A 22520-nucleotide genomic window follows, 5' to 3' on the forward strand; every position below is an offset into this window, starting at 1 on the left:
TAAAATCGCCAGTGGCAGCCGAGTATGTGGTAGCGCCGCGGTCCCGCGGGAGACTGTCTGGCCAGCAGAGATTGGGAGAATCGGTCAAAAAACTCTCCACCAGGATCCACCCAGACCGGAGGACGCGATCCAAGTCTCACTGCGGAGACTAAGGATTAAGAACCAATCTAAGAGGGCAGAGAGAGGGCTCTCAAAGTAGAAAATGGGGAGAAAAGGAACCAAGTCCCCGACTGAGACCGGTGGACAGGCATGGAAACTGCAGGGGGTGAGGTGGGCGGGGCTGGGCGGGGGCGGGGGAGTGTTGTCCGTGGGTAAGAAAACCTTCTGGCGTTAGGTGTGTATCTCTCCCCAGACTTCCACCATTTCTGCTCATGGGTGCAGGTACTCCTAAGCCATCCCCCTCTGCTCTTCAGACACCCCCACCCAGTCCCGGAACTAAAATCTAGGCTGGATATTCCATGCCCTGTGATTTTTCTTCAAACTCCCATGGGCTCCCATTTCCGCCTGCCTGCCCCTGTAGGGAAAAGGGCAGATCCAAGTTACATTTCTCCCTAGTCCAAGCTTCCCTTGTCAGCCAAGTTGCAGAACAGAGCTGCTGGGAGAGAGTCTGGAGAGAGGAGGCCAGTAAATGGCCCTCTTGGATAGGACAAGGGCCCTGACAAATGGCGCCCTGACACAAGGATAGTGACACCTGTGGAATCAGGGCAGTGACCCAAGGCTAGCCTTATAAGATGGAGCAGGGCTGTCCTCGACATTTACAGATAGTTAGAGTGAAGTCTGGAGCAATGGAGACCGACCTGAAGGATCAGGAGGTCCTGTGACTCGAGATGCAGAAGGCTCTTTTAATAACTGGCTGCTTCGCTGAGTGAAGATGGCTCGGAGCAGAGTTTGTGTCCCTCTCTGTGTGCAAGAATGGGCTTTGAGAACTGCAGTCCACGTGTGTAGGATAGATATGCAGGAACAGTGGCCAGGTGAGAATGTGAGAGAAGTTAGAAGGACACTGTGCCCACAATAGATGCTGACCCTTCCCCAGGACTGCTCAACTCCCAGGCACCAACCCTAGATACCTGGAAGCAACTGGGGAAGCTCATACTGGCCCTATTTTGGTCCCAGGCCTAATAGTAGGCCCAGAAGAAGGAACTCCCAGGCCAGGTGGGGTGACCATGCAGGATGCCCAGTGGGACCTCATTTCATTATGAAATAAAACGATTCAGAGTTTCAGGCCCAGCCGCATTCCAGCCCAGTGGCCTTGGAGGCCTACTGGTGACCAGGATGTAACCAGGATTTGCCTGTGGAGCCTGCAGCTGCCTCCTCTAAACCGGACGGATGCTGGGATTATTCTATCCGGCTTAACACTGCTCCATCCAGGGGCAGGGGGAACAAGCTCACTCCCACCCCACCCCCACCACCCCCTCTTATTCCACCCTTCTTCCCATCTTCCTGGATCCTTTCAGTGTTTGAATGCTTTGGGACCCTCAGAAAAACCCAAGGTGACCAAATGGCCCCAGCCACCTCATACAGATACCCTCAAAAGACTGACATCACTGAGCAAAGGATTTACCGTTCCATATTGCCTCCACATAACTTGGGTGCTTTCTCTTCTTGTGTACCCGGGCCGAGGGAACAGGGAGAGGAAAGACCATAGAGAGAACACCATAAGTCATGTGTTTTGCCTATATATATGGATGGTTATGAGCTAAAAGTTTGGTTGCTGAGAACCAAATCTGGGAGTATCAAGTGTTCTAAAACACTGAGCCACCTTCTCTCTAGCCCTGCAGTTTTTGGAAGGTGGAGAGACCCTCCCACACCTGAAGTTTCAAAAAGCTTATTGAGGCCCATCTGTGCAGCCTTGGAAAGTCCCTGAAGTTTTTACTGGTAAGGAAACAAAACGCTCAGAAAAGGAAGGTGTCTTGATCACACTCATATATTAGTTTGTGGTAGTGCTTGACAGTGTAGAAAAACCAGGGGCTCAAAGTGTCCAGCCGTGGTCCTCTCACACACCCACATTCCTAGATGGGCGAGATGGGGCCTGTGTCCAGGGAGAATTGGCCTCTGAAGGGATGCTGGAGGTAGGTCCAATCTGGTTTTGAACAGCTGGTACCCAGGGGCTGGGATAAAATCTACCCTTATGAAGAGCCTTGGACAGACTGACCTCCAGGTTAATTCAGACCTCATTGTGGGACAGTGCTATCCTCTCTGGTCTCCTCCAGCAGCATTGCCCAAGTCCAAGCAACAGGTCCTCCCAAAGGCGACCTGTGGTGGAGCACTATGCTGCCTCTTGCCCTTCTCTTTGGGATGCTATGGACTCTGGCTAATGGGTAAGCAGCTCCTGGGGATCTCCCAATAAGATCCTCCTGCCTGTCTATACCCAGGCTCCCTCTGGGATGCCAGGATTTTCTTTTAGCCCTTTTCTATCAACCCTTAATCTTTCCCTTCTTTCAAGTACTTCTCCCAGCAGCCCTTGGGGCCTCGGATTCATAGTACAAAACTTCTCGATGACAGAGGGGGCAATGCTGGTATCTGTGCTCTCCTGTCCCTGGACAGGCATTGGTGTGAGCAGATAGAGACTGTCCATGTGGAAGAGGAAGTAACACCTCGTCAGGAGGACCTGGTACCCTGCACCAGTTTGTACCATTATAGCCGCCTAGGCTGGCAGCTGGACCTGTCCTGGAGTGGCCGTGTGGGGCTCTCCAGGCCCCCAGCACTTGGGCTCTGTGCGATCTACAAGTGAGTGAGGGTCAGAACCTGGGCTGTCTGCCGGACAGGAAAGGAAAGAGTGACCACAGGATATCCTGAGAGTGGGGGAGGAACGAGTGCAGCAGGCATTTGGGAAACGGGTTCTGACTGGATTCAAGGAAGGGTGGAGAGAGATGATGTAGGTGGATGAGAGGGCACTGTGCTGGGCACAGTTTGGCAGGGGGAAAAAGGTGTGACGCTTCTCCCATCTGCCCCTGGTTACTTCCTAGCATTCATTCTTGCTTTACATTTGAAAGTAAGGCCAGGAGAGGAGAATTGCTTGACAGGACCCCTTAGAGTAGTTGACCAGAACTAACCCACCAAGTACTTGACCAGACCAAGACCCACCATACCTTATGGTAGGACTTGGCTGAATATTAACATCTCTCCCTGCTTCTCCCTGTGTGATGGGGGCAGACCCCCGGAAACCAGGCCTGCTACTTGGAACCGGACAGTGAGGGCTTGTTGTCCAGGATGGGGGGGAGCTCACTGTACCGATGGTGAGTACCCAAGAGGGATGGGTAGGTGGTACCTTTTGGGGTAGTAGCTGTGAAAGGGAGCCCATCTGTGATGTAGCAGAGGTGACAGACTGCCTGAGGACACAACAGGTCTGGTTGGCTCTCCAAGCCATCTAAACAATGACAAGCTGGGTGTGCCCCATTCTTTTCTACCACAGCCCTTGCTGAAACCAGCCCTAAAGGTCATTGCTTTGTCACATGGCATTGCCAGCCTCTAGCAGGCTCGGCTAACTCTTCGGCAGGAAGCCTAGAGGAATGCTGTGCCCAACCCTGGGGACACAGCTGGTGGAACAGCAGTTCCCAGATGTGCGTCAGCTGTTCTGGTCAGCACCACCCAGGTGGGTCTGTAGTCTCCAGTTCTGGAGACAGGCTTATCCAGACCCTCTTCCTCACCCTTGAGAGTTCTAGGCCTTTCCACCAGGTCCTGCCTACTCCTATGGTCCCTCTGAGGGACCATGCCCCGATCTCATACCTCCTGCTGTGCCAGGAACTGTGTCCTCACCTCTGTTCCTGCATTATCTTGCTCAGGCAATGCTTCCTCTGAAGGCCTCCTGCAGCCTCTGGCAGGAGCTGTAGGCCAGCTCTGGAGCCAGCGCCAGCGTCCCTCAGCCACCTGTGTCACCTGGTCTGGCTTCCACTACCAAACCTTTGACGGACATCACTACCACTTCCTGGGCCAGTGTACCTACTTGCTAGCTGGTGCTATGGATTCCACCTGGGCTGTCCACCTCAGGCCTAGTGTCCACTGTCCCCAGCATAGACACTGCTGGCTGGTAAGGGAGAGATAGATGACCCCAGGGAAGGTCTGGAAATAGCAGGGGTAGGGGAGGAGAACCACCCATCTGATCCACTGCTCTCTCTTAGGTTCAAGTGGTGATGGGCCCTGAGGAGGTATTGATCCAAGATGGAGAGGTCTCTGTGAAGGGCCAGCCAGTGCCTATTGGGGAGCCTCAGCTGCTCCATGGTGAGGGCTTCTTCACTCCTCTGAGGTTGTCCACCTACTCCTAAGGGCAGGGTGGCAGGCGAGGGCAGAGCCGCTGCACCCCCCTGAGTACTGTTGGGAAGAGTTTGAAAACTAGGGGTCAGGAAGACATAAGCCTGGCTTACCCACTCCCTATTGTCTTCAACTGTGACTTGGGCAGGCCACTCTGTTTCCCTGCCATGAACCCCATGAGAGTATCATCATGGCTGGGACAGGAGGCTGGGGCTAAGCGTGTATGTGTCTATATGGTATGGGTGGGTGGACAGAGTGTATGTAGTATGTATGTATTGCCTGTGTAGAAGTGTGGTATGTGTGTATGAATGCTATGAGGTATGTGGTTTATGTTGTGTGTTGTGGCACATGTAGTGTATATATAGTATGTGTGCTATATGTGTATATGTAGTGTGAGTGAAATGTGTATATAGTGTATTATGGTGTATGTATAGTGTATGTGTGGTGTGTGTATAGTGTATGTGATAGTATGTGTATAGTGTGTATGTGATGTGTGTGTATAGTATATGTGTGGCATGGATATAGTGTATGTGTGGATATAATATATGTGTGGTGAGTGTATAGTGTATGTGAGATGTGTGTATAGTGTGTATGTATGTGATGTGTGTATAGTGTATGTGTGATGTGGATATAGTGTATGTGTGGTGTGTGTAGAGTGCATGTGTGGCATGGATATAGTGTATGTGTGGATATAATATATGTGTGGTGAGTGTATAGTGTATGTGAGATGTGTGTATAGTGTGTATGTGATGTGTGTGTATAGTGTATGTGTGGTGTGGATATAGTGTATGTGTCATACTTTACTCTCTCAAGATAGCAGCCACAGCAGGAAAACCATAGTGCAGAGCTTGGAAATTTGTGTAAATTCTTTCCCTATGCAGTCTAGACCCTGCTGATGAGCTGGGAGTGTGGCCCTTGAGACTGAATGACCCTATCCTCTTTCCAGGGATGAGCCTGCAGTGGCAGGGAGATTGGCTGGTGCTCTCTGGGGGCCTGGGGGTGGTTGTGAGACTGGACAGGTCCAGTTCCATCTCCATCTCCGTGGACCATGAGTTCTGGGGACGGACACAGGGCCTCTGTGGGCTTTACAATGGCAGGCCAGAGGGTATGTGAAGTGTGTCTGGAGGAGGGCAGGAGGGAGGGAGGGCAGGAGGGAGGAAGGGGGAAGGAAGGGAGGGAAGAGACTTAGGACCCAGGTTTAGCTTTGGCTTCAACTTTTCTCAGATGACTTTGTGGAGCCTGGAGGGGGATTGGCTACACTAGCTGCTACCTTTGGGAATTCATGGAAGCTCCCTGGCTCTGAGGTGAGGCTGTCTCCTGCCTGCCTACTATTTTCCTGGGGTCTTCACGGAGAGCACACAGGTTCCAGGCCCCATAGGGAGTCTGGCAACTGCTGTGTAATGACAATCCTGGGTCCTCCCTGTTATGGCCACTGAGCAGCTCTGTATGGACTGACTGTGGCTCTGGCTCCTCTTCTCTGAGCTGGGCTTGTCACTTTGCTGCCATCTGCAGCCCTGGTCTAGTGGACATGACAGTGGGGTCTGGAGGCAACTGTGAGGTAATCACTTTCCTGTTTCCCTGGATAATGTCACTGCTTCCTGGCCTGTCTCTGTTCTCAGTCTGGGTGTCTGGATGCGGTGGAAGTGGCTTGGGGCTGTGAGAGCCTCCTAGGAGGTACATTAACTGACTTGGAAGCTGTCAAGCTTCAAGCTCAAGCTCAGGACATGTGCCACCAACTGCTGGAGGATCCATTCTGGCAATGTCATGGACAGGTATGGGTGGGGTAGAGGTGGTGACCAGCTCTAGAGGGGAGAGGTTTCGTGGTGACTAGTGGATGCTTAAGAGATGCCAGTTGGGTCATCTGATTCAGTCATTGGGTGCCCTTCCCCTGTCTTACCTTTGAGAACAAGATGGCTGTTCTTGTGACTCCTGAGGATCCTTCTAGCACTTACCATGTTTGGTTTCAAGTTGAGATGCAAAGGAGGAGGAGACAGGAGATCTTGGTGAGGAGAGGCATTTGCTGGCTGAGGATCTCCCTTCCCTACAGGTTCCGCCAGATGAGTACCATGAGACCTGTCTCTTTGCCTACTGTGTTGGAGCCATAGTAGGCAATGGCCTAGAGGGGCAACTGGAGGCTGTGTGTGCCACCTTTGCCAACTATGCCCAGGCCTGTGCCAGGCAGCACATCTATGTGCACTGGAGGAAGCCTGGCTTCTGTGGTACGCTGGGTCTGCCTATCCCAAATCAGTCAAGATCCTTGAGTGGCCTAAGGGCTTCTTGGCTGCCTCCCATGGCCTATTGGATTTGCAAAGCCAACTCCTCATAGGCCAATTTTTTGTTCCCACAGAACGTGCGTGTCCAGGGGGGCAGCTCTACTCTGATTGTGTCTCATCCTGTCCACCCAGCTGTTCAGCAGTAGCCCAGGGAGAGGAGGGGTCTTGTGGGAAAGAGTGTGTGAGTGGCTGTGAGTGCCCAACAGGCCTCTTCTGGGATGGTGCCCTCTGTGTGCCTGCTGCCCACTGCCCCTGCTACCACAGGCGCCAGCGCTACGCTCCTGGTGACACCGTGAAACAGCAGTGCAATCCTTGGTGGGTCTTTGGGCCATGTTCTGATATGTTTTCTCTGTGCTGTCTCTGAGATCTGCCCCTTCCAATAACCAGTCCATTCTGAGGTCTCCCACCCAGTGACCTGTGGCATTTTCTGGCATGCCTGATGACTATCCACTTCTATTGGTGGTGGGTGTGCCAGGGGAGAGAGAGAATCAACACCTTGGGATGGAGCTGATGCCACAGTGCACTGTCCTATCCCTTGTGCCTTTAGTGTGTGCCAGGATGGTCGCTGGCACTGTGCCCAGGCCCTGTGCCCTGCTGAGTGTGCAGTGGGTGGTGATGGACATTACTTCACCTTTGATGGGCGGAGCTTCTTCTTCAGGGGCACTCCCGGCTGCCACTACAGCCTGGTGCAGGTGAGCAGATAGCCTGTTTCAGGAGGGGGATTTTGTTAGAGTGGGGGCCTCACATGGGAGACCCAGGGAGATGACTGTAAACAAGTCATTAAAGTAGACCCCTGCACTCCCCACACCATCCTTTCTAGTCCCCACCTCTAGCTGGCCACAGAACTAAATCCATCTTCATAGTCCCTTATACAGACAGATGTAACACACTGGACTTGTCACAGGAGAAAGAAGGGACCCTCCTCAATAATGTTGAAGCTTCCCAATTCAACACACATCATTTTTTTTCCATCCTTCTGAGGACTGATCAGTGATTTCTCAATTTTAGTGTTGGACCACTGTAGTCTCTTTACTCTGCCCCCCCCCACTGGGTGACAGTGGGGTAAGAAAATCAGGGGAGAGCAGGGCCAACAAACTGGTGTGTTATCCAGGGCAGCTGTCTCCCCATCATCTGATCAAAGATGCATGAGGTATACACACACAGATGGAGGCTACATGGCAGCACACGCTCATGCACACACACACAAACACACAAACACACACACCACACTCCACACACAGTCATGCTGTGTATGTAGATTCAATAAAAGTATACGCATATATGGATATATATACATAAAGGAACACTCATGGGGTGGAAGAGAAGTATGGGTGTGTATGAGCACATACACTCTCTCTCTCTCTCTCTCTCTCTCTCTCTCTCTCTCTCTCTCTCTCACACACACACACACACACACACACACACACACACACACACCACACACAAACCTCTTCCCCATATACACTCATGTCCATTCGCCTATGTCAGTCCCTGGTGAGCTAAGCACATCTTGTCTCACAGAATCCGCCTGGCTAGCACCTGTGTAGGGTAGGAGCTGAAGTTACCCGAGGCCTCCTCATGGATCCTCCACACACTCTTACCATCCTCATCTTGTCTACCCTAGGACTCTGTGAAAGGCCAGCTGCTGGTTGTGTTGGAACATGGGGCCTGTGACACTGGGAGCTGCCTCCATGCCCTCTCTGTCTTCCTGGGGAACACCCACATTCAGCTCAGATACTCAGGTAGCTACAGCTCTGCCTCCTTGGCTAGCGTGGAACCTTTATTCTCTGGAGAGTAGAGAACTCTGCAGTCTACTTCTTTGGGGTAACCAACTGGGCCTGCTGTCCATTGTCCTTACTCTGCATACTCAGGCCTACCCAGTGCTTGCCCTCCACACACCCCTCTTGATTCCAAAACTGTCCCTTCTAGATTCCTGCACCTGCACTTACCACCCAGATCACCTCATGTCCCCACCCCAGAGGCAGACACAGTTATAGGAGTTGGAAAGGCCTTGGGCATGAGCAGATGGCTAACCCCTCTCAGCAACTATCCCTCCAACTCTGCCAAAACCAGGCCTGCTGCCAGCTCTCTTTACCCAACTTCCCTCACATACTGACCACACAAACAGAGGGATATACAAAAATGCATGGTGATGTGGTTCTTGAGCTATGGAAGGGTGGTCTCTGGTAGGACAGGTGTCCTCACAGGGATCACACTAGTTGCTCCCTCACCCCACACTAACACAGCCCCCTCTCCATTTTCTTGCCAAGTTCCTCTTGAAGCCCCTTCCTTCCACAGACTCCCCATTACATGGTCAGGCTTCTCTTCCAGGAGCTGTGCTGGTAGACGGGGAGGATGTAGACCTGCCCTGGATTGGTGCTGAGGGCTTCAATATTTCCTGGGCCTCTTCTACATTCTTGCTATTGCACTGGCCTGGGGCCTGGGTTCTCTGGGGAGTGGCTGAGCCTGCAGCATACATCACGCTGGACCCCCGTCATGCCTACCAGGTATGCTATGAGGCCAGTGAATGTCTGGGTTAGGCTAGGTAAGATTGTATTTCACTTTTCTGTGTCTTCCGTGGCTCAGGTGCAGGGTCTGTGTGGTACTTTTACCTGGAAGCAACAGGATGACTTTCTGACACCGGCTGGAGACATAGAGACTAGTGTCACTGCCTTTGCTAGCAAGTTCCAAGTGTCAGGTGATGAAAGGTGCCCCTTGGTGGACAAAAGCCCACTCTTCTCCTGCAGTTCTTACTCTCAGCGCCTCACCTTCGCAGAGGCAGCCTGTGCCATCCTGCATGGCCATGCCTTTCAGGTACTAGGGTGTCCCCTCTGCCCATAAGCTCAAGGATCCAAAAGTCTAGAGAGAGAGTTCAAGGGTACAGGGAGGCAGCTAGCAGTGGGATCCCAAGGGGATGAGATCCACAGAAAAAGAACTAACTGCCCCTTTTCTTTTTGCCCCAAGGAGTGTCATGGGTTAGTAGACAGGGAACCATTTCGATTACGGTGCTTGGAGGCCGTGTGTGGCTGTGCCCCTGGCAGGGACTGCCTGTGCCCTGTGCTCTCTGCTTATACACGCCACTGTGCCCAGGAGGGCGTCCTGGTGCAATGGAGGAATGAGACCCTGTGCCGTGAGTTTCTCTGCCCAGGCCCCTCACATCCCCCTTCCTAGTGCCTCACCACCATCATTAGGAGGAGCTGGAGGGGGCAGGAATTCCTTCCTTACCAGACCATTGCTAGGCTCTTTCTCCTGTAGAGGTACAGGGACTTGAGGCCCAGACAAGGTGGCTAGGCTTCTGATTTGCATACATTCCTGTGTCCAGCTGTTTCGTGTCCTGGTGGCCAGGTGTATCAGGAGTGTGCCCCAGTGTGTGGTCACCATTGTGGGGAGCCAGAGGACTGTAAAGAGCTGGGCATCTGTGTGGCTGGTTGTAATTGTCCCCCGGGACTACTGTGGGACCTTGAAGGCCAGTGTGTGCCTCCTAGCATGTGCCACTGTCAACTTGGAGGCCATCGTTACACCATTAACACCACCACTGTGAGAGACTGCAGCCACTGGTAAGACCTGTCACACTTGAGCAAAGAGCAAGGGGGAGGGGGAGGGAAAGAGGGAAAGAGAGGGAGGGAGAGAGGAGGAGAGAGAATGGCTGGGTGTGCTGTTGCATGGTCACAGTGGTTGTCAGGGTGGGATGGCAGGGTGCTGATACTGTCTCAGTGCTGCGGCACTGTCAGCTTCAGGAAGCTCTTGCTCACTACATATTGTGTTGATTTTACTTCCTAAGTATAGCCTAATAGAGTGTGGGAGGTGCAAAACCATTCCTACTTGGTAGATGAGGAAAGAGAGGCTCAGCTGGGCTGACCATTTGTTACTGAGAAGGCAAGATGAGGTCTGTACTTGAGGAGGCTGGGGCAGGCTCTAGGGCACTTCAGTGGGTCCCCTCTCCTGGTTTGGACAAGTGGTAAATGTCTTAGTCACTTTTCTTGTTTCTGTGACCAAATACCTCATAGGAAGCAGCTCAGGAGAGGAAGTAATTATTTTAGTTCATGGTACAGGGAAAGACAGCCCACCAGGGTGGGGAAGTCATGGTGTCAGGAGGCAGCTGGTCATACTGCATCCTTAGAAAGCAGGGAGAGATGGATGCTGGAATCTGGCTCACTTTCTTATCACCCCAGGACCTCAGCCCATGTAATGGTGCTGCTCACAGTCAGGGTGGATCTTCACACCTTAACTAACTCAATTATAAAAATCCTTCATGGACAGGCCCAGATTAGTCTCCTAGGTGACTCTAGATCCATCAAATTGACAGTCAAGATTAGTCATCACATTAGGAGAGTCGGTATCTCCACCCCACTGGGGCCAGAGAGAAGAGGGACTGTGGATCCCAGGCATATGGGCTTCCTGAACAGCTTGTCTGACTATGCTAGGGGCTGGGGTGTTGGAAGTAGAACTGTTCCAGTTTCTAGCACTGGGACCAGGTTCCTAGTATTAGTGGATCCAGATGCCTGCAGAGGTCCTCGGTATCTCGGTTCCTGAGATTCATTGTGTCTGACCAGGGGATAGGATAGCCAGACAAGCCCATGCTGAGCCTGACTCTTCCACCTTCCCTTCCTCTACAGCATCTGCCAGGAGAGGGGCCTCTGGAACTGCACAGCCCACCACTGCCCCCGACAGTGGGCTCTCTGCCCTCAGGAGCTCATCTATGTCCCTGGTGCCTGCCTTCTCACCTGTGACAGCCCCCGTGCCAACCATTCCTGTCAGGCTGGAAGCACTGATGGCTGTGTCTGCCCCCCTGGCACTGTATTGCTGGTGAGGCTGGAAAAGGGACCCATGGGGTAACAAAATGCCTCTCCCTACACAAGGAGCCTGCCCTGCTCCCTAGATGCCCAAAACAGTGCTTTTACCCTTCACGCAGGACAAGCACTGTGTGTCTCCTGATCTTTGTCCCTGTCGCCACAACGGGCAATGGTACCCACCCAATGCCACCATCCAGGAAGACTGCAACATTTGGTATGCTCAGTCCCATCATCTGTTACCATATGACCTTGTAACCCCTGACTCCCCAGGCCATCATGCCTCTTCACTACAAGGGGTTAAAATGGTGGCTGGGGCAGCACATGCAGAGTGGCCTGGACCCTGGGGACCCTCCAGAATTCTTCACACTCAGGCAGGGTATGTATGGACTATTGTTAATGGCTCTGTCCTGTTTCTTGCCCACAGTGTGTGCCAGGGCCAGCGCTGGCACTGCACAGGTCAGCGGTGCAGTGGATGGTGCCAGGCGTCTGGTGCACCCCACTATGTGACGTTCGATGGGCTGGTTTTTACCTTTCCTGGGGCCTGCGAGTACCTGCTGGTGAGAGAGGCTGGTGGCCGCTTCAGTGTCTCCATCCAGAACTTGCCTTGTGGGGCCAGTGGCCTCACATGTACCAAGGCGTTGGTTGTGCGTCTGGACAGCACTGTTGTGCACATGCTGAGAGGTGACTGTGACCTAGCGAGAATGGCTGGATACTGGCAGAGGGTGTTGGGTAAAGCAGCATAGCATCATAGCTCCTCCCAGCTCCTCCCCTGGGTTTCGTTTTCCTATGGTGGCGTGGGGTGGAGCCAGAACTCTGGAAGGCTGTGAGATGGAGGCCCAGAGAAGACTAATGACCCACCCAAGGTCACCTAGGAAATGATGCAAAAGAAAGTTTGGAAGAGTGGCTGGGTGGATCTCTCAGGGACCAAACTAAGTTTAACACCTTCCCTTCTTCTTCAGGCCAGGCCGTAACAGTGAATGGAGTGAGCATAAGGCTCCCCAAAGTCTATACAGGCCCCGGCCTGAGCCTGCACCATGCTGGCCTCTTCCTGCTGCTGACAACACGCCTGGGTCTCACTCTGCTCTGGGATGGAGGTCAGGCTCTGTCCTTCTGCCCTTAGCCCACACTAGGCCTTCACGCTGGCAGCTGGAGCCCCCAGACCCTTCTTCCTCAGTGCCTGCCAAACTCTGAGGTAGAGGTGGACTCCTGAGCCCACTCAGGACCCATCTCCAGTATGATAGCCAAGTCAAGATATCTGCTGCCTCCCACCTTCCCACCCTCTGCCCAGTGCCCCTCACCAGTGGCCACCCATGTCTTACAGCCCCTGGAAATGGTTGGAGCTTCCCTATTATATTTTTCATAATTGTGTTTCTCTTCATTTTACAAGCATGACCGCCCTGCCGAAGAAACATTTAGAAAATATCAAGTTTTAGGAAGAAATGAAAATAGACCAGCTGATATTGCACTACCCAAACATAAGCAGTTGGCGTTTTAGAAATATAACTGTTAGTGAGGAACTGAGGGAAACCAAAATAACCCTGTGTGGATCTGGTCCTCTCAGCTGGGCCAGCCTAGAGTTTCTTGCCACAGAAGAGTATCTCAGCCCATCCAGAAGCCAGGTCCCACCTGAATCTGGCCTGGTGGGGAGATTTTGCTGTCTTTCAACCTAGAGTTAGTTAGGAAACTAGCTTCCTAGTTAGCTCCTAGATGTTGCTCTTCAGTTGTCCCCTGTTGAGTAGGGCTCCTGTGCAGGAGGCTACTATACCTATGTGTCTTTTTGCCCCAGCCTGCTGAGGGCCTGGAAGTCACTTTTTTAATGCCACCAGGCACCCGGGTGCTGGTACAGCTGTCCCCCCACTTCCATGGTCGTGTGGCCGGGCTGTGCGGAAACTTTGATAGTGATGCCAGTAATGATCTGCGGAGTCGCCAAGGAGTCCTGGAGCCCACAGCAGAGCTGACTGCGCATTCCTGGCGCCTCAATCCCCTGTGCCCTGAGCCAGGAGACCTGCCACATCCTTGTACAGTGAGCAGGGCAGGGTAGCCAGAAGGGAGGGTAGATATACTAGGAGAGAGAGAGAGAGAGAGAGAGAGAGAGAGAGAGAGAGAGAGAGAGAGGAGAGAGAGAGATCCAAAGTACCCTGTTTTGCAGGTGAATGCCCATCGGGCAAACTGGGCCCGGGCACGCTGTGAGGTGATATTGCAGCCAATCTTTGCCCCATGCCACACAGAGGTGCACCCACAGCAGTACTATGAGTGGTGTGTGTACGATGCTTGTGGGTAAGAAGGCTGTGTGGTGGGTGCAATGGGCATGCTGAGGTGTAGGGGTGGGGTGGGGTGGGGATGTATGATGGGCTGACAGCTCCACCCCACAGCTGTGACACAGGGGGTGACTGTGAGTGCCTCTGCTCAGCCATTGCCACATACGCTGATGAGTGTGCCCGGCACAGACACTATGTGCGTTGGCGCAGCCAGGAGCTCTGCCGTGAGTGTGTCCTACTCAATCCTGCCTACCTTGAGCCCCTTGAAAGGTCCTTCTCCTGTCCCATCAGCTGGCTATTTAGTCACTCAAGTTCACATGTGACCTGGGTGCTCACACTGTTGCTGGACACTTTTCTTAATGGACCAGACATGGGAATGGCTAGTGCACAGGACTGGCATCTTTCATCTTCCTTTGGGGAGCATCTTGATAGAGCTCTCTAGCGTGCATCCTGTGTGTCCCTTGGGTGTCAACTGAAGCTGTATTACCTGTGACATTGTTTCCTGGTGCCCTTGGGCCTCAGTGAGCAGAGCCTCTCTTCTATCCATTCAGCCCTACAGTGTGAAGGAGGTCAGGTGTATGAACCCTGTGGCTCTACATGTCCACCCACTTGCCACGACCACCATTCTGAGCTCAGATGGCACTGCCAGGCCATCACGTGTGTGGAGGGCTGCTTCTGCCCTGAGGGGACACTGCTGCATGGTATGTCGCTGGGGACAGAACACTGAGACTGGGTAAAGGCTAAATGTTCGCTGGGCTCTCCTTGGTCCTGAATCCTGTGCTCTGTGCTCTCAGGAGGAGCCTGCGTGGAGCTGGCTGCCTGTCCCTGTGAGTGGCAGGGCAGTTTCTTCCCACCAGGGACTGTGCTGCAAAAGGACTGTGGAAACTGGTGAGTGGGAGACCCAGGAGAAGCCTGTGCTCTCGGGCCGAACAGGCTGATCTGTGGCTAATGCCAGGCCTCTGTGGGCTCAGCACGTGTCAGGGAAGCCAGTGGCATTGTGACCGTGGTGGTGCCCCATGTGAGGACATGGAACCTGGCTGTGCAGAAGGAGAGGCTCTGTGCAGAGAGAATGGGCACTGTGTGCCACTTGAATGGCTTTGTGACAATCAGGATGACTGTGGTGACGGCTCAGACGAGGAGGGTGAGTATAACCCGTGTGTGGTGGTTACAGGGACAGATAACTGAGTTTACTGAAGCTGCCGCATCTGGCCCCAGGGTGGCATCCTAAATCACTGCTTCCCCTGCCAGGAGCTGTGACTTGGGTGGTGGGCAGGAACTGAGGGACAGAGAGGGAATTCTGGTCCTTCTGGGCCAGGATCTTTGGCAGCACAGCATCCTGAATCTGCTTGCTTGTCCCATGCCAGGGTGTGCCACCTCAGTCTGTGGGGAGGGACAGATGTCTTGCCAGTCTGGCCACTGCCTGCCCCTGTCCCTGATCTGTGACGGGCAGGATGACTGTGGAGATGGCACAGATGAGCAAGGGTGCCTATGTCCCCATGGTTCTTTGCCCTGTGCTGATGGTCGCTGCCTGCCACCTGCCCTGCTGTGTAATGGTCATCCTGACTGTCTGGATGCTGCAGATGAAGAGTCCTGTCTGGGTGAGGACTCTCTGCCCTGCCTCCAGCCTTCTAGGAAGCCCCTCTCGGAGTCTAGATCCTGAAGTCCCCTGACTATCTACCCCATTCTATGTCTGGTCTCCACTCATGAAGGTGGTACCTGTGAATGATTAAATGGAGATCCCCCAAAGAGATAGAATAAGGGGCAATCCCAGGAGCTGGATTGGTCCGTGGTTAAGAATACATGTTGCTCTTCAAGAAAACCTGAAATTAGCTACCAGCATCCACGCTGAACCTCACAACCACCTATAACTCCAGATCTAGGGGTTCTGACATGCTCTTCTGGCCTCCACGGGCCCCTGCACACATGTAGCATACATGCACAGACACATACATTTTTTTATGTCTTAAAAGGGGTGAATCTCAGGATCACCCCCTCTCCTCTTGACTGCAGAACCGGTGAGCTGCATCTCTGGAGAGGTATCTTGTGTTGATGGCACTTGTGTTAGGACTATCCAGCTGTGTGATGGAGTTTGGGACTGCCCAGATGGAGCTGATGAGGGGCCTAGCCACTGCTCTCTGCCTTCTCTGCCTACTCCTCCTGCGGGCATTGGGCAGAACCCTTCCACCAGCTCCCTGGATACAGCACCGAGTCCTGTGGGTAGTACCAGCCCTGGTGAGTCTCTGGGAATAAACAGGGTGAGAAAGTTAGAAGCCAGATATGCTGCCCTGGAAGGGGACGAGTGAGTATCTCAGAAAGAAGCATTTGGGCCAAATTCTGGGGCTAGGAGCTCTGGAGTGAAGTAGTCAGTGTTTGAAAAAGATGGAAGGTCCAGAATTACTTCCTGGTGTTCAGGGCTTCCCTCTGAACAAGTGAAGGAGAACCTAACGGCGTCCGGGGTCCAGGGGAAAGCTTGTGGAAAGCAAAACAGCAGCCGTGTGCAAGAGAAGATGGGGTTAGGTTAGGACGGGGCATGCTCAGGTAAGAGTCAGGGGTGCTGAAGCTAGAGGGCAGCCCCAGAGAAGATGTGAGGGTGAGCTGGGCCTGCAGAGTGGAGTCCACTCTCGCTGGTCTAAGCAACACATTCTCTGCAGCGTCGCCCTGCAGCCTCTTGGAGTTCCAGTGCAATAGTGGAGAATGCACCCCTCGGGGCTGGCGCTGCGACCAGGAGGAAGACTGCACTGATGGCAGCGATGAGCTTGACTGTGGTGGGCCCTGCATGCTGTACCAGGTGCCCTGTGCCCACAGCCCACACTGTGTGTCCCCAGGACAGCTATGTGATGGAGTGACACAGTGCCCCAATGGTTCAGATGAGGACCCCGATGTTTGCGGTAAAAGTCACATACCTTACTCTGTCCCTTCTGCTGGTGGCCTAGCAGGCTGGGGCCTGACTCTTCCCAAGCACTTGCCACCATTGATTGGCCCATGCTGTGGCAGTTTGGTGCACAGTTAGACTGTGGCTGGGGATATCAGAGGCTGAGTGATTGGTTTGGTTTTGTTTCTCTGATCTTTACCATGAAATCTACCCTGGATTTATTTTTCTTTTTTCTGTAGGCTCATTGGAGAGTAGAAAGGAATCTCTTGTATGCTCACATTTGGGCTAGAGGAAACAAGAGAGTGGGTGGTGGCAGAGGCCATGAGGGTGGTCTGTGGGGAGACTCCCCCATCTACAGCTTCTCCCTACCTTACCTGAGCGGGATTCTTTGAGCCCTTACAAATCAACACCTCATGCCCTGGCTTTCTGTTTGTCCCTCTGAGAGGATAGGATGGGGATGGGGCAGGAGCAAGCTAGGATACTTCTGTTTGTTGGTTTGTTTTTTGAGACAGACTTTCTCTGTGTAGCCTTGACTGTCCTGGAACTCACCTTCTGCCTGTCTCTGCCTTCCAAGTGCTGGGATTAAAGGTGCAACCCACCACCGCTCATCTGACAAGACACTTCTTACCCATATGTTTCACCAAGATGCCCTCATGCCAAGGCCTCTTCTCCTGTGGTTTGGCTCCCTGGCTGTGCCAAACAGCTCTGCAATGGGATCCTTGACTGTCCCCAGGGCAAGGATGAGCTGAACTGTACTATGGATACTGTTTTCTTGCTTTCTAGGAAATGGCTGTAATTCCTAGCTAACTGTTCTTTCTTCCCCAGAGGAGCAATCAGCTTCAGGAGGCGCCAATAGGACAGGAGCTCCTTGTCCAGAATTCTCCTGCCCCAATGGCACTTGCATTGATTTCCTGCTGGTAAGAGTCTCAAGCCAGGTTGGGTAGGCTCGAATTTTATACACATAACCAGAAGCCTGAGACTGCTGCTTTCCCAGGTTTGTGATGGGAACCCAGACTGTGAATTGGCAGATGAAACAGAGCCCTCCCTGGACGAGCAGGGTTGTGGGGCCTGGGGCTCCTGGGGTCCATGGGCGCCATGCAGTCAGACCTGCGGGTCTGGCACACGGAGTCGGAACCGGAACTGCTCCACATCCAGTCTCCAGGTGCTACAGAACTGCCCAGGCCTGCAGCACCAGTCACAGGCCTGCTTCACAGAAGCCTGCCCAGGTGAGGGAAGGGACATCTGACAGGGGGAGTGGGGCAGTAGGTCCTAGGGACAGAGGTGACAATAGAGGCTCTTAAGCCTAGCCCTGCCTCAAAGCCCGCACCCCCCATGCCCCCCCCCCACACATTGTCCTGGCCCTCCTTGCAGTGGATGGAGAATGGAGCTCCTGGTCTCCCTGGTCTCCCTGTTCTGAACCCTGTGGGGGCACCACAACACGGCATCGCCAGTGCCGGCCACCCCAGAATGGGGGCCAGGACTGTGCCCTGTTGCCTGGAAGCACTCATAGCACCCGCCAGACCAGTGAGTAAAGGGGAGAGGGCACAGTAAGGGCACAAGGCACCTGATAATTGGATGCTGAGTGGGTAGGTGGACATTGGGGGAGGGGAACCTCAGGGTGGGGAGTGGGGGAATGGGAGAAGACAGCAGGAAAAGAGGGTACTGTGGGCATGGGAGTTACCACGTGAGACATTGAAGACATGGAGGGTTGTGGTGGGTGTAGAATGTGAGGGACACCGGATCTTCGCTGCAGATGCCTCTCTCTAAGCCCTGACTTTGTCCTTGCCCACTTTCAGGTCCCTGCCCTCCGGAGGGCTGCCTCAATGCCACTTGCTTTGGGGAGTTGGTATTCCAGACTTGTGCCCCCTGCCCTCTGACTTGTGATGACATTTCTGGTCAGGCTGTGTGCCCTCCTGACAGGCCCTGCAGCAGCCCAGGTGAGGGGGACTGGGCTGGGTCTGTTGAGGCCTTGCTTTGCATAATGCCTAATGCTGGGCTTTACCTAGGTTGCTGGTGCCCAGAAGGGAAGGTGCTGAACACTGAGGGGCAGTGTGTGAGACCCAGGCAGTGTCCCTGCTTGGTGGATGGTGCCCGTTACTGGCCTGGACAACGCATCAAGATGGACTGCCAGCTCTGCTTCTGCCAGGATGGGCAGCCACATCGCTGCAGGCCCAATCCGGAATGTGCTGGTAAGCCTCTGTCCTGGCCGTTCCCTGGGGAGGCAGTGGAGGGGGCGCGGAGGCTGCTTCCTGTCCAGACCACCAAGCCCTGACTTCTGTTGTCTCTCAGTGGATTGTGGCTGGTCTTCCTGGTCCCCTTGGGCAGAGTGCCTGGGGCCCTGCAGCAGCCAGAGCCTCCAGTGGTCTTTTCGGAGCCCTAACAACCCACGCCTCTCTGGGCACGGTCGCCAGTGCCGTGGCATCCACCGCAAAGCCCGCAGGTACAGGATAGGGACAAGATCTATCCTTTACCCCTGCTTAGGAGGTAGACTCCAATTCCCTCTTTGAATTCTAAGTATTTCACATCGGCCGGAGGCCCCAGACTAGCAACCTGTTCTCAGACCCCCAATTGACACTTCAGCTGTCTTTTCCTATGTCACCCTTCTACCCACTAGATCCAGGAGCCAGCAGACAGAGCCTACAAATAGAGCTTGAGCAATCTGGTGGCAAGAATGGGTCTGTGTCTCTAGTGGGTGGAGAGCACATCTGTTGTGGCTTATAGAGGCACAGTTATTTCAGCTCTTCTGGAGCAGGCTGTGTTTACCTGCAGTGTTGGCCCAAAGTGCTTCTCTCCCCTATGGAACCTCCAGGGATAGAGTGGGAATATAGCATGACCAAACATTTACCCAGGACTTTCTTAGTTTTATTACAAGCCTAGGAATGCCCTTTGTCCACCAAGTAGGGTGGAGGTAGCTTTGAGTGAACTCCCTTCTCCAGGAGCTGTAACCATGTCTCCCTTCCCAGGTGCCAGACAGAGCCCTGTGAAGGCTGTGAACAGTGGGGCCTCATGTACAATGTTGGAGAACGCTGGCGTGGGGGCCCCTGCATCGTGTGCGAGTGTCTACACAGGAGTATCACACATTGCTCCCCCTATTGCCCAATAGGCAGCTGTCCCCAGGTGAGGGGCCTGGGAATGTGGAGAGGGCGGGACCTGGAGAGGTGATATGGATCAGCCAGGCTTGGGGAAACTGATGGTGTGGATCGGTGATGGACAAGTGGCTTGGCTTCTGTCTTCCCACAGGGCTGGGTCCTGGTGGAAGGAATGGGAGAATCGTGTTGCCACTGTGCACTGCCTGGTGAGTGGGACTGGAGAACAGCAGAGCCTCAAGATGAGAAGAATCCACTGAAGGCTATGGCAGGGAGACATGGTGGGGTTTCCTTATCCTAAAGGCATTTTTACAAATTGAGGAAGCTAGCGCCCGCCTAGCATGTACCGTTACATAGGTTGTTCACAATGAGTCTCTCCCTAACGCGCCTACATAGGTTAGAAATGGCACCTGGTCCATACTCATCAGAAGGTTGTTTTGGCCTGGGTGTTTTATTCTGTTCTCTAAATAGTGAGTGGAGGCGGAAAGCCCTAATTCATCCACAGAAAGAAGGGACCCATCCCAGCTGGCATTTGTCCCTGAGAAGCCATGAGAGGGAACGTGTTCCAGGAAGTGTGGGGGGACCTGAGTGCTGAGTTGGTGGCTGGTGGCAGTCTCTCCCACTCTTTCTCCTGACCACTGGGTCTCTACACAGAAAAGAACCAGACAGTGATCCACATGACCACTCCTGCCCCTGCCCCTGCCTCTGCCCCCAGCCCTCAGATTGGCACTCATCTGGTCACCTATGTTCTGCCTCCCACGGCAGGTAAGTCACGCACGTGCTGTTTCAGATGCTGAGAGGGACAGCCCTAGCGGTTACCAGACCTCTAGAGAAACATAATCTCTGGCCCAGTCCCCTGCTTTACACACACTGCCGGTGGTGAAGTCACCCTTCCCAAGTTGCACTGCCCAGCTCTGCCCCACCCTTGTTCAATTTTTCTGTCCTCTGTACTGCATCTCCCCTGTGGCTCCCTGATTGTCCCTGCCACCCTCTCTTTTGCCTTACTCCAGCCTACGTCTCTCTTTCTCTCCTGTACTCAGATGCCTGCTATTCGCCCCTGGGCCTGGCTGGATTGCCCATCTGGGCACCATTCCAGCACTGGGAACACACCACCAGGGCTGACCCCGTGGAAGCTCCCACGGCAGGGCCTGGCCCCAGAGAGGGGGCTTCTGCTGAGTGGCACACCCAGCCACTCTATCTGCAGCTGGACCTGCGTCGGCCTCGGAACCTCACTGGTCAGTGAGGAGGAGGGGACAGGATAGGGGGTGGGGGAGGGGTGGCTGGCTCAATGCTGACCTTTGCCCTTCCCTGTTCCCTCTCAGGCATCATCGTGCAGAGGGCTGGCTCCTCTGCTGCTTATGTCTCCACTTTGTCACTCCAGTTCAGCAGCGACAATCTACAGTGGCACAACTATGTCAACTCTCTGTCTAGTACCCTGTCTCCACCCAAGGTACTGAGACCTCCAGGGCCCTGGACCAGGTGGCCCAACAAATCCTTTTGTGGATGCCACAGCCATTGTCCCCCAGGCACTTTCATTCCCCTGGGTGACAGTCCTTGCTTTAGATGTCTGTGGAACACCTACTAACTAGCAGAGACTATACTCAGTAGAGTTGAGAGTCCAGGGATATCGGAAAACCCCAAAGTCACTTAGCATCTGCACACATGACCCTCTGCCAGTTTGTGAAGGGCAGGGTGGGACCACAGTCAGTTCACAAAGGCCCTTGGAAGCACAGGTCTCTGCAGCAGCCTCTGCACAGTACTATTCCTTTAGGGGTGAGCATTCTCTCCAGGAACACAGGCCCCTGCAGCCATAGGACTCAGTCCACTCGTGTCCATTCTCCTTAAAGAGCACCTGCTTTATGTGGAAGTAACATCCATGCCATGAGGGTTGGGGGACTCAGGAGGGACATCAAAGCAGAGTTACAATGGCGGCTTGAGCAAGAGGTGGTACTCGGGCAGCAAGTAATGTCTTCCACAGCCTTCCCCGGAGAGCTCGAACCATATGGCCCCTGAGGTATGGACATTCGACCAGATGGTACAGGCAAGGTACATCAGGGTGTGGCCACACAGTGGCCACCTCAGAGACAACAACCAGCACGATATCTTCCTGTGGGTGGAGCTACTGGGCTGTAAGCCAGGAACAGGTCAGCTTGGGAGCTGGAGGGACAAGGGTGGGCCGTATGATGTCAGGAGTCCTTAGTCATATATTTTCCACAGTGTCCCCATTGGCACCCCTATGTCCGGGGAGCAGGCACCGCTGTGCCAGTGGTGAATGTGCCCCAAAGGGTGGTCCATGTGATGGTGCTGTGGACTGTGAGGATGGCTCTGATGAGGAGGGATGTGGGCCCCTTCATGCAAGCACTACCAGCAGGTATGGCCTGGCCTAGGGCTGGACATAGGTGGAAAGGTGAAGGGAGGGACCCTGTCTTGCCTTCTCAAACTGGGACTGTTAAGGAGTCATAGCTGGGTGCCCCTCAGCCCTTACCTCCATCAGAGTCTTGGGTTCTCTACATTCTCCTGATACCTGGAGTTTAGCAATTCTCAAAGGATGGCCCCTGAGCTAAGACCACCACCACCACCCAGCATGATAGATAGCTGGGAGTCACTCAGTTTCTACCTGGCCCTGAGGGTTGCAGTAGGAGTGCTTTACCCATTCTCTGGTGATCATGACGTGATCAAGCTAAGACTACTGTTGGAGCTCACCTTTGTCTAGCCTTGGTGGGCAGTGCCCCTCCTGAATGCCCTACCCTGGTCCAAAAATCCCTGATCTCTTTGGGATGGTTGGGCTCTAGGGCTAGGAGATTCCCTGGAACTCTCTTGGTGGTTTTTCTTCCTAGAGTCCATCCCACAACCAGGACCCCAGCCCTCTCCCCAACTCAGCCTGGAAAGTTTCCGTTCCATCCCAGGGAGGTGAGTGAGGATTTGAGTCCCACTCCCTCAGCAGTGCACTTCCTGCATCTGCATCATCCTCCCTCTGCATGCATTCAGTG

At 53.8% G+C, this 22520-nt stretch overlaps 1 protein-coding gene across 1 annotated transcript in view; it reads left to right on the forward strand.

Moving 5' to 3' along the window:
• The first annotated feature begins 2219 nt into the window (after positions 1-2219).
• The window catches only part of Sspo (SCO-spondin), a 53225-nt gene continuing 32924 nt past the window's right edge, over positions 2220-22520 (forward strand). Inside the window, exons 1-44 of the mRNA XM_021164611.2 lie at positions 2220-2318; positions 2545-2727; positions 3154-3236; positions 3413-3592; positions 3783-4027; positions 4119-4218; positions 5195-5353; positions 5473-5552; positions 5868-6020; positions 6296-6467; positions 6596-6836; positions 7069-7213; positions 8146-8263; positions 8853-9028; positions 9108-9335; positions 9486-9651; positions 9844-10078; positions 11138-11327; positions 11434-11528; positions 11739-11995; positions 12274-12408; positions 13141-13337; positions 13464-13591; positions 13687-13796; positions 14124-14273; positions 14367-14460; positions 14544-14713; positions 14937-15170; positions 15583-15804; positions 16224-16460; positions 17270-17361; positions 17439-17670; positions 17816-17968; positions 18241-18381; positions 18451-18633; positions 18734-18884; positions 19408-19561; positions 19685-19739; positions 20185-20295; positions 20571-20765; positions 20853-20980; positions 21509-21659; positions 21748-21901; positions 22368-22440. Of these exons, the coding sequence (XP_021020270.1) occupies positions 2269-2318; positions 2545-2727; positions 3154-3236; positions 3413-3592; positions 3783-4027; positions 4119-4218; positions 5195-5353; positions 5473-5552; positions 5868-6020; positions 6296-6467; positions 6596-6836; positions 7069-7213; positions 8146-8263; positions 8853-9028; positions 9108-9335; positions 9486-9651; positions 9844-10078; positions 11138-11327; positions 11434-11528; positions 11739-11995; positions 12274-12408; positions 13141-13337; positions 13464-13591; positions 13687-13796; positions 14124-14273; positions 14367-14460; positions 14544-14713; positions 14937-15170; positions 15583-15804; positions 16224-16460; positions 17270-17361; positions 17439-17670; positions 17816-17968; positions 18241-18381; positions 18451-18633; positions 18734-18884; positions 19408-19561; positions 19685-19739; positions 20185-20295; positions 20571-20765; positions 20853-20980; positions 21509-21659; positions 21748-21901; positions 22368-22440 (6906 nt within the window). The 5' untranslated portion in view covers positions 2220-2268. The remainder of the gene's footprint in view (positions 2319-2544; positions 2728-3153; positions 3237-3412; positions 3593-3782; positions 4028-4118; positions 4219-5194; positions 5354-5472; positions 5553-5867; positions 6021-6295; positions 6468-6595; positions 6837-7068; positions 7214-8145; positions 8264-8852; positions 9029-9107; positions 9336-9485; positions 9652-9843; positions 10079-11137; positions 11328-11433; positions 11529-11738; positions 11996-12273; positions 12409-13140; positions 13338-13463; positions 13592-13686; positions 13797-14123; positions 14274-14366; positions 14461-14543; positions 14714-14936; positions 15171-15582; positions 15805-16223; positions 16461-17269; positions 17362-17438; positions 17671-17815; positions 17969-18240; positions 18382-18450; positions 18634-18733; positions 18885-19407; positions 19562-19684; positions 19740-20184; positions 20296-20570; positions 20766-20852; positions 20981-21508; positions 21660-21747; positions 21902-22367; positions 22441-22520) is intronic.

Source organism: Mus caroli, chromosome 6 (assembly GCF_900094665.2).
Source record: "Mus caroli chromosome 6, CAROLI_EIJ_v1.1, whole genome shotgun sequence".
Taxonomy (NCBI): Eukaryota; Metazoa; Chordata; class Mammalia; order Rodentia; family Muridae; genus Mus; species Mus caroli.